The following is an 11,814-nucleotide window of genomic DNA, read 5'->3' on the forward strand; positions in this document are numbered from 1 at the left end:
CGCTGGACTCCCACGTAGTCGACCGCGGTTCGCATCCTGGACCCGGTGGCTTAAAACTCATGCCAGGCGTGTGTGCGTGCATGCCCAAGATCCCGAGGAGAATGGAGAAGGGACTGCAGCGTGACCATCCCCCCTGGGGGGTGATTTCTCGCTTTCTGTCTCTCTGTCTCTCTCTGTCTGTCTGGCGAGCGCACGCGCCCTATAGCAAAAACCTCTCCAAAAACAAAAAAAAAAAGAAGAAAAATGTCAAATTTGGTCATAAATACAGCGAGATAACAGCTATAGTCTAGGTTTATACGGCTGTGCATTTTCTCATCGATAATAATTCTATAGACATACTGTATTCAGATCAACTCAGAATAGTTAAAAAAAAAAAAGACCCTGTCATATCTGCTTCACAGACCAGTGTATGAGTTTGAGAAAACACAATAAAAGATGGCATGCGAGATAAGTTTTTGGAACTCCATTGAAAAAAATACTTTAAGGTAAAATGTTGAAATAATAATTTCTAAAAGAAAGGATAGCAGTAATTCTACTAGCCAACATTAAAATATAGTACCTACAGGATCTTAGGTTTCTTTTCATTGTTATGTTCTTATGGGAGATACTGTAAATAGCTCTTACATTTTCTAATCAAGTTCCTTTCTTCCATGGACTATCACCTGACCCTTAAGAAGAGTACTGCTCTGCACCAGTCTTAAATTACTAACCTATGGTATATCTACATCATCTCCTTAGCCAAGTTCCTCAGGAAAAACAACCCTATCTAGTATCTCACACAGCACCTAACACGAAGCCAAGCAGTTGGTTCTCATTAAGTACTTAATGCCTGATAAGGCGTTTATCTTCATACTTTTTGTGCAAGACCTGTAAATATCCTCAATTCATAACCACAGTTGCATGTACTTGGTACTAACAATTCCACACTCTAAAAATGATTGAAATCATCAACAATCCACTGTTTCAATATTGGTATATGAGCAACAGCTCTCTGCATATGTTTGACCAGACTAATCAACTCATCTCTGATAGCAATGACATAATCAAACAGGTTAAATAAAATACGGCTTTTTAAACTGAGTTTCCTAAAACCGTGTAAATGTTGAAACCACATATCAACTAATCATTACTCTACAGATGCTTAGAAATAAAACAATACTTTGTCTCTGCATTTCAAGTTTCTATGTACTTTCTTGTAACAAAAGCCAATCTGTCTTTTTCAAAATTGTTTCTCCTGGCAAATATTTTTGCTGTCTGGCCAAGTTTTGTGTTAAAAATAAAGTACAGTATTACAACATCAATCAACATTTAAAGTACTTAATGATCTATGAAAGAAAATATACAGCAATTCTTTTGAAACAAGCAAGCCAATCAAAGCTTTGTTTATTTTATCAAATCAAGAGTGTGGTTTTATGAAAATAAAATCACATTTGTACTTAGAGATATAAAAGTGATATTAAGCACTTAGGTAATATAAGAAAACAGATTGTTAAAAAGAGCTGTAAATGGCAAGAATGACTTAAAGACATAACAGAACCAACTGTCTCTTTACTCCCCCCTTCCTGTCTGTGCAACACTGGCCTCTTGCCGGCCCTTCAAATACCAACTCTACAAGCATAGTTAGCTGGAGCTTTTCTGTAGCTAATACAGACTTCACAAAATGAGGCCAAAGTTCTGATACATTTACCATGAATATAAATTGTAATTTTTTTTTACATGAATAGAAATCTAGGCCACTTAAGCCCTATCAGGTACAATCAAGAAAATCTGAAAATACTCTGCTAGGAGTTTGAACAAGTGCCTGAAAGAGCATTCTGCACTTCAAGGACTCTGACCATATTTATCTGCTACCATAAAGCCATAAAACTGATCTTACTATCACCTCCTAGAAATGACTCAGATAGTGTCTAAAAGAGGATGTGGCCTTCAATCACACAGTAGCAGGACACATTGCACTGAGTTTTCACAGACCAACAGGTTGCTTTGGAATACTTCCTCTTTGCCTCCATTAGCCTAGCCCAACCCTAAGATTCTTTAGCCACCCTTTTAGGTGCCCAGTGTGTCCAGACAATGCCGTAGTTACAATGGCCTTCATTCTAACTGGATTGTTTTCCCAATAAATACTGGCCTCTTGATAAAGGCAACCATTTCAAAAGATGGTGTACAATACAGAGGACACTGCCGTATCTTCAAGGAGAGGGAGATATGCAGAACAAAATACAAGTCAGACTATAAATAACCGCTTTCCTGACAAGAACAGAGTAATGCAGAAAAATAATGAGCTTTGATCATGTGTGAAAAGATCAATGTTCAAATCTCAGGTTCTTTAAGCTATAAAATGAAACTAAAACCACCTACTTTAGAGTTGCTAATGAATAGTAAATGAGAAGGCTAAACAATATGGATATGTTACATCAAACCACCATAGATACTCAGTATGTAACTGTTTCCTTGCTGCCCACTTCCACAAAATGAGGCCAAAGTTCCTATACATTTACATGAATATAAACTGTATTTTTTTTTTACATGAATAGAGATCTAGGCCACTTAAGCCTTATCAGGTAAAATCAAGAAAATCTGAAAATATTCTGCTAGGAGTTTGAACAAGTTTAGAGTTCCTAGGCTGACCATGTCTTACAAAGTAGGTAGTTTTTAGATGGGCTATAAGTTTCCTTAGAATCAAGTTATTCTGAGCATAACTACCTTACAACTTACTGCTTTTTATATTCCTAAACATCTCCCATCTCCTATCTCCTACTGGATTCAGACCAACTTACTTTGGCTTGTCCTTTGGTGCCCAGTGCCCTTGGACACTGCCTCCTTGGTGTCTAAGTCACTGTGGCTGTTGTGTGACAGTATCTCAGCTGTATTGTCTCTTTTGTCTATTCTAATTTATATTTTATGTTATGACACATGTATGTCTTAATTCCCTAATTACATGCCTGTTACTGCTATGCCTGACTGAGACACCTAAGCTGATGCATTTCTAGGCTCCATTATCACCTTTCCTATAACCTTGAATTACCTACTAAATTACAACCCTAACCTGGTTTTACAAATCAGAGATTAACATGCCATCTTTGTCAGCTGTTAGATTCAACCAAGGACAAGAACCACCTGATTATGTGAGGCCCAATTGATTATCCTAAGGACAGGACTCACTTTAAGGAATAAAAAGATTAATGGGATTTCATATATACATCAAAAAGTACATAGTGAGTACCAGTCTATAGAGCACCATCTACCATCATAAATACCTAATACTATAGCTAATCACTGCACGAGAGTCACTATTTTATTTGATCATACTGCCCTATTAGGTCAGATAGCTTTAGTTACTAGGATGAACATGAACTGATCAGGGAGAAGTCATAACCATAAAAAGTTGAATCAGTCAAATAAACCTCCTTGATGGTGAACAGGGTTATAGCCAACACACAGCATTGTCAATACAGCCAGAAAACTAACTGGAAGTCAGGGCTGACTGAAGCAAATTAGCCGTAGGAGATGGAAATGGAGTCACACACCAGGAAAGCTGGTCTCACTCGGTTGTGCCAATGGGTGGTAGACGACAACATTCAATACAACACTATGCTATGGGAGTGAGGGAGAGGAAAAGAAAGAAAAACCTACTTTGCTTTTTAAGTTCTTCAATTTGTTCTTCCTTTAGATCTAACTGTTCTGTAAGTCTTGATGCAGAGTCCAGTGCAGCATTTGCTTCATCCAAATGTTCCTGAGGAAGGGAAGTCCATTAGAAAGTAGTATGGAAAAACTCACAAACTATTAGGCTGGGATAAATCTTGGAGTCAACTCTCAACCTCAGACATTAGTTGATGAAGCTGTGCCTGAGACCTTGGACAAGTTCGGATAACTAGCAAGTATCAAAAATATAGAATCCATACTCCTCCACAAATATGCTCCTTCTTTTAGAGGTACTGAATAAAAAAAAGAGAGAATGTTACTAAATGACACTGTGACAGTTTAAAAAAAAATAATAAAGCTACAAAAAAAAGAAAAGAAACAGATATAGAAGGTAAAAAAATATTGCAAGGACTTCTTTGCTCTTTTAAAATTTTTGCAAGTCCAGACCAGCAGTTGGCATAATGGCTATGTCACTGGACTCCCATGTAGTCGATCGCAATTTGAATCCCAGACCTGGAGGCTTAAACTCACACCAGGCGTGTGTGCATGTGTGCCTAAGATCCTGAGAGAATGGATGAGAAGAGATTGCGGCATGGCCATCCCCCCGGGGTGGGGGATGATGTCTCACTTTCTGTCTCTCGGTCTTTCTCTGTTTCTCTGGTGACGCACATACCCTATAGCAAAACCCTCTCAAAAAAAAATAAAAAAACTTTTTTTGCAAGTCTAATAGATATAAAATGATGTTTCACTATGACTTTATTATTTTAAATTTTATTACCCTGACCACTAGTTAATCTGAGCACTTTTCTTCAGGTTTACAGGACAGCTGAATCTGCTCGTCTGTGAAAACATCTTTGCACAGGGACCAGCAGTTGGCGTAATGGCTATGTCACTGGACTCCCACGTAGTAGACCATGGTTCGCATCCCGGACCCGGTGGCTTAAAACTCACGCTGGGCACCTGTGCATGTGTGCCCAAGATCCTGAGAGGAGAATGGAGAAGGGATTGTGGTGTGGCCATCCCCCCAGGGGGTGATTTCTCGCTTTCTGTCTCTCTGTCTCTGTCTGGCAAGCGCATGCTCCCTATAGCAAAAACCTCTCAAAAAAAAAACCTCTTTGCACATACTATCCATGCTTCAATTGAACTATCTTTATCTTATCACTTTATAAGACCGTGCTGCACAGTAGATATGGAAACTATGTCATCCGTGGCACACAAATACTATTTACCAGATCTGGCATTTGTGTAACTCTAATATTTTTACCATGTAAACATTTTTAAATTGTATACAGTAAAACACTAAAACATGTAGGACCCCAGTCTAAACATATAGCCTCCTAGATTTTCTTGCAAGATATTCTGCCTTTTATATATAAATCTTTAATATATAGAGTTTCTTGATGGGAGTACTTTTGACATTCCTGGCCTGCTAAATACCAGAAAAGCCATACAGTCACTGTAATAAGCAAATTAACCCCCAAAATTCAGTACCACTCCTAGTTGAGAATTCCTGCTTTAATACAACTAAAATTTGTTTACATGGTACAAAATGGAATCAATTTATTTTCTTCCATATGGACAACTAGTTATATCAATATAATTTATTAAGTAATCTCTCCTTTTTCTCATTAAAGTAAGACTAGTTTAGGACTTAAATCCTCAAATATATCCTGGATTATTTTGGAATACATTCTTTCTGACCAACTAATATAGCTGATGTCATTCATACTGATTTGTAGCTCCATTTTGATATCTAATAGGCAAGTCCCTCTTGACAGTTACTCTCACTTCACTTTATAAGACCATATTATAACTGAAAAAAACAGAAAAGAAAAAAAAAAGACCATGTTATATATAGTATATTCTAAGGTATTCACCTATGTAAATTTCAGGTCAAGTTTTGCCATCTTTGAGTAGTGTAAAAATTTTCTGGACATGACATCATAGGCAGGCCAGTCCCCAGTTATTCAATTAAACATAATCTATATGTTGCTATGAAGATGTCTTACAAATGTAATCAAAGTCATTAATTTAAAGATTTTAAAGACACATTATCCTGGATAATGTGGTGGGCCTGAATGGAACAGCTAACAGCCCTTAAAAGCAGAGCTTATGCTTCCTCAAAAAACAGGAGAAATTCCTTCTATGAACAGCAGCTTCTGCCTACGTCTGTGGAGTTCTATCTCGCTTGCTGTTTTTCTTTCCTGTCTGTGGACAATAGTTTGGCCTAGGCCTGTGAGTTCCAGCCTGCCTTTGATGTGGTCTTCCCATCTTGACTGTCAGCCCTATGAATTTCATCCTTGTTTAGCCAGCCCCACAATCATGTAGCCAGTTCCTTGTAATAAATCACATGTGTGGGTATCTGTATACAATCATGAGCTATATAACAGAATTTTAGTCAACAACGAACCAGATATGCACTGTGGTCCCAGACGACTAAACAATATTAGTGGAACTAATAATGGTGAAATGGTTATGTTACTGACTCGCACGTAGTTGCCCGAGGTTTAAGTCCCAGACCTGGTAGCTTAAAACTCATGCTGAGTGCCTGTGTATGCATGCCCAAAATCCTAAGAAGAGAATGAAGGAGAAGGGATTGTGGTGTGGCTATCCTCCCTTGGGAGTGATTTCTCGCTTTCTTGCTTTCTGTCTCTCTTTCTGGCTTTCTGTCTCTCTTTCTGGCTTTCTGTCTCTCTTTCTCCCAGTCTCTCCAGTGAGTGCACATGCCCTGTAGCAAAAATCTCTCTAAAAAAAGACTATACGATATTGGGCCAGCAGGTGACGTGAAAGTTAAGGCGGCTGAATCCCACGTGGTCCCTTGTGTGGTATGAGTCTCAGACCCAGCAGCTTGAATGTTATGCCAGATGTGTACCCACAATCCTGCGAGGAGAATGGAAGAGAAGGGATAGCAGCATGACTAATACTTGGGAGTTATTTTGCTTGTTACAGTGACTGTAATTTGAGTGACTTCTCATTTTCTATCTCTCTCTGGCAAGCACACATGCCCTATAACAACCTTAAAAAAAAAAAAGGCCATAAAACTATAAATATAAATATTTTCATATGAATAATGTAAGGTTAAAAAAAATCTGCCACTGAGGCTGGGTATAGCAGTGTGTGCCTATAGTACTAGGTACTCATGAGGCTGAGGCAGGAGAATCAGGAATTAGACGCCGGTCTGGGCAACACGGTGATACCCTAGCTCGCTCTGTTTTTTCATTTAATGAATTAATTTATCTATTCTGCTATAGGGCCCATGTGCTTACCAGGGAGAGAGAGATAAAAAGAAAGAAAGTGAGAAATCATATGAAGTTAACTAAAGTTAGAAACTGCATTATGACTTTTTTGAAAATCAGCACTTAGGGACCAGCAGATGGCTTAACAAATATGTCACTGGACTCCCATGTAGTCGACCACGGTTCCAGACCTGGCGACTTAAAACTCATGTCAGGCACATGTGTGTGCTTGCCCAAAAGTCCTGAGAGGAGAATGGAGAAGAAGGAATTGTGTGACTATCCCCTCTAGGGGATGATTTCTCGCTTCCTCTCTCTCTCTCTCTCTGGTGAGTGCATGAACCCTACGGCAGAAATCTCTCAAAAAAAAAAAAAAAAAAAAAAAAAAGAAAATCAGCATTTAGACTTCCTTATTCTTGCAATTTTTTTGGTTTTTAGTTCATTAATTTCACCTTTTACCTTTTTAAAAATGTCTTTATTTATTTATTTTATTTGTTATTATCACTTTTTAATTTGACCAGAGAGAGACTGAGAGAGCAAGGGAAAGTGAGAAAGTGAGCCTCTGGGTCCAGGACTTGAACTGCAGTCGGCCACGTAGGAGTCCAGTGCCTTAACTATCAAACCATCTGCCAGCCAGTCACCTTTTACCTTTATTAATTCCTTCTTAGTTTCCGATTTACTTATGTTCTTTTTCTAAATGCATTATTACATTTTAAATTTTAAAAAATCTAATTTTAAAAGATCTGGACTTCTAGCAGTTTGACCAACTGTATACCGTGGGCCCACTGAGACAACTAAAAACTGTAGGATAAAATATATTCTTAAAAATATATATATACACACACTATAAACAGGGCTAGGGCATGCGTGTTCACAGGGAGAGGGAGGAAGCACGCAAAAGAAGGGTAAAGGGGTGTGGGGCGATGAGAGAAAGTACTTCCTGGAAGGACGGCCACAATACCTCCTCCCCCATTCTCCTCTTGGAATTTTGGGCACACATGCTTGGTATGTTTCTCAAGCCACCAGGGCCAGGACTCAAATCACATAGTTGGTCCTGTGGGATCCAGATGCCTTACACCAAAACGCCACTGGCTGGCCTACATTGTTCTTCTTATATTTAATATACATTATATAAAATTTTTTGCAACCACTTCATATTTAATGATAATTTTTAAACTTTGTAAGAAATACATCTTTACTTACTTGGAACATTAATGTTCCTGAATAGCATATTCATTACTAATACAGGACAAATGAATAAATGAATCGTTTGTTGTTTTGTGCCTTTTTTTTTTTTTTTTTTTTAGATTTTTCTCATAAGGCATGTACCCTCACTGGAGAGACAGAGAAACAGAGAGACAGGCCGAGTGAGAATTCACCCCAAGGGGGATAGCCACACCATAATCCCTTCTCTTTCATTCTCCTCTCAGGATTCTGGGCGCATGTGCACACACAGCCCAGTGTGTTTTTCAGGTCGCCAGGTCTGGGACTTGAACTATGCAGTTAACAATCTGGGATCCAGTGTCTTGACTAGCATACTACCTGCTGGCCCTATCAGACAATTAATTTTATTTTCCACTAGCTATTGCCATTCTACTTATGCTTAGACAAGTTTTCCCTAAAGCAAAAAGCAAGTTTTCTCTTGTATCACATCTCTTCATAAGAGTTAATTTTATTTATACCTTTATCCATAATTTTTATATGTATGACATAAAGCATAATACTAAAAAGAAAAATATGTTAAAGGATGATGCTATAAAAGAAAAGAATATGGCCAAGTTGTGGTGGTACAGGTGGTAGGGTATAGCTGCACAGTATCGAAGCCACAGGATAAGGTCTGGGGTTCAGACCCTGGGCTGACTTGCACCCACCAGATGGGCCCAGGGTGCTCCTGTGATCCCGGCTGGCTGAAGGGCTTTGTGGGAGAGTGAGGATCAGGGCACAAGACTGGTAAGGAGTCTCCATCTTTCTCACTCTCTCTCTCATGAAAGAAATAACCTTTAACAAAAAAGGGGCGACACGTAATGGGACAATATACATTATTTTAATCCATGTGAAAAACAGTGCCAAATATACTTTGTTGAAAAGAGAAAATCATGAAGTTAAAATCGTAGACTGATTTTTTTTAGGTTTTACCCCCACGGAGCTCTCCATTTGTGTGTGCTAAACATGTAAATCATCCTATCATGTCGTGTTTGCTATATCTACTCTGAACAGTATGTCATCTGAGAGCAATCTGAGTATTCTGTTCACTGTCAGACCCCAGCTGAGGACTGGATATAGAGTAACCACTCAAATAACATCACTATAGGAATGGCTCAAAAGGTTATTTCCAAGACAAAGATTCTTATAAGTAATTATTCTATAAAGGATAAAATTTATAAGAAAAAACTATTTTGACCCACTTGTAATGATACCACTTTTCCTTCCAGATTTTCTGCCTTTTTCTTCCACTCAGCTATAAGCTGTTTTTGCTTTTCTAGTTCAGCAGAATACATTGCTTTTTCCTCTAAAGACAAAAGAAAGTCACATTAGTATTTTGTAATTATGTGATAAAACTAGAAGTATAAGTCACTCAAAATTTTAATAATTTAACAAAAACAGTAAAAAGAAGTCTCAATAAAAAAATTATGTGTATATCATATATACACATTATATATCATATATACACATTTTATACATATATGATATATACAGACATTATATATATGATATATATATATCTCAATCATATAATATGTGGGCATGTGTATGTATGTATAGACAGCTGTCAGGAAACTCACGGTGCATTTTTACATAGAAAAACTGAAAAATACATCATGAGTTTCCCAACAACATAGTACACACACACACACACACACACACACACCACATATTTAGAGAGAGACAGAGAGGGAGCCAGCCTGAGGCTTGGTGGTTAAGGTGGCTGAATCCCACATGGCTAACTGTATGGTTCAAGCCCTGGACCCAGTGGCTTAAAAACTATGTCAAGCACACATGGGTGCATGCCCAAAATCCCAAGTGGAAAACAGAGAAGGGACTGTGGTATAGCCATCACCCCAACCCAGGTACAGGGGGTGCTTTCTTACTCCCCCCCACCCCCCGTCTGTCTCTCTCTTTCTCCAACCAGAGCATATAGCCTATGACAAAAATTTAAAAAAAAAAAAATCATATATGTTTTAGTGATAACGTTAAGTGAAACTGAAGTGATGAGATTACCGACTCCTCTGCCTAACCCTTCTCCATTTCGTCTATTTTATAGATGATAACTCCACTCAACTATTTCCTCTCTGGCAATGCTTTCTCTGCAGTCTCAACAGCATACTACTTCATATACACGCCTACTCTAGTAATTGCTTTATACTGTAAAATAAACGCAGAGAACTATTTTATTTAAAATTCAAGATCTGGAGGCCAGCAGGCAGCATGGTGGTTAAGGGTGCTGGATTCCCACATGGCCAACTGCATGGTTTCAGTCCCAGACCTGACAGCTTGAAAAACATGCCAGTGTGTACGCACATGTGCTCAAAAATCTCAAGAAGAGACTGGAAAAGGGACTGCGGCACTAGATACCCCCGTGAGGGTGATTTCTCACTTTCCCTCTCTCTTTCTGTTTGTCTCTGGCACGTTCATGTGCCCTATAGCAAAATTATTAAGTCATTGGGAAAGTCATGATGTATTTTTCTGTGTTTTCCTATGCAAAAATGTGTCATGACTTTCCTGATGACCCTGTAAAAAACAGTAATATATAAAAAACTATAAAGTCACATTACTTCACGGCCATCATCTCCCCTAAAATCCCCTCACCGTCTCCCCAACTAGCTTTAATTCATTGTCAGTGATTACTGCATATATAAGAAAACAAACGGATGGGTGAATGACTGAGGATGGAAGGGAGAATATGAACAAGTATATTGGGTTCTCAAGGTAAAACTGCTCTCGTCACTCTGACTTTGTCTCCAAAAATGTATTTTCTTCTTGGACTAGAAAATATATTTACCTCAAAATACACATTAATAGCTAAGAACAAGTTAATATTTCACAGGACAGTAATTGCAGATGAATAACACTCTGATGTGAGTTCAACCTCCAGCCAGTATCTCAAAAATTAACCAATTTTTCTATGTGTATTCTCTCTTACTTTATAGTTCCCTCTTTATTGCTTAAGTATCTGTCTTTATGTTATTCTCATACTTTCACAACTCTCACCTTAACAGGTAATATTATACTAAAAGAAAATTTTTCTAAAAAGAAATTTTTTAAAATTATTATTATTTTAAATTTTGCTATAGGGAACATGTGCTCAACAGACAGAAATCTGTCAGGTCCAGGACTCAAACCACAGTCAGTCACATGAGAGTCCAGCAACCAGCCACCTGCTGACCCCTTAAAACAAAATTTTAATAATTACCAAATACAGTTTATGTTCTCTAGTCTTGATTGTGCAAGAAGACTAAATTACCTTGTTGATGGCTATTTCCTTTTCCCCTCTACAGTCCTTGAAAGCTTTCCCTATTTCTAATCTAAAACAGCACTCAAGTAAAGTGAAATGACCTGGACCTACAATTTTCCTTCAGTGAAAAAGAGACATACAACTGACCTTGCTGAAAATGCTCGAGCACCATCTGCAGGTTGGCTAGTGACAGAGCGTACTGCTTTACTTGTTCCTGAGAGACAGACAGCTGCAGCGCAGTTTCATCCCTTTGCTTGGAGACCACATTCAGCTGTTCCTGCAGTGACTCCACCTGCACACTGGCTTGATGGCTGCAAAGAGGAGCAAAAAGTCCAACTGCTTTTATCTACAATAGACATTTCAACAAGAAGAAACTTCCCTACATCTTACTGCTTTAACCAAGTTAGGCTTCAAAATACTTAGATACTTCCCTTCGTTTTATCACTGCAGTAAAATATACATAAAATTCACATAAAATATACATAA

General features: G+C 38.2%; 1 protein-coding gene across 2 annotated transcripts in view; it reads right to left on the bottom strand.

The window, feature by feature from the left end:
* The window catches only part of TRIP11 (thyroid hormone receptor interactor 11), a 95,094-nt gene that overhangs the window by 21,558 nt on the left and 61,722 nt on the right, over window positions 1–11,814 (bottom strand). For both annotated transcript variants that reach the window (XM_014590642.2, XM_006155804.2), the window contains exons 15-16: window positions 9,281–9,384; window positions 3,634–3,733 (exon numbers count right to left, since the gene is read on the bottom strand). In XM_014590642.2, the coding sequence (XP_014446128.2) occupies window positions 3,634–3,733; window positions 9,281–9,384 (204 nt within the window). The remainder of the gene's footprint in view (window positions 1–3,633; window positions 3,734–9,280; window positions 9,385–11,814) is intronic.

The sequence above is a fragment of the Tupaia chinensis genome, unplaced genomic scaffold (assembly GCF_000334495.1).
Source record: "Tupaia chinensis unplaced genomic scaffold, TupChi_1.0 Scaffold000469_1, whole genome shotgun sequence".
Classification (NCBI taxonomy): Eukaryota; Metazoa; Chordata; class Mammalia; order Scandentia; family Tupaiidae; genus Tupaia; species Tupaia belangeri.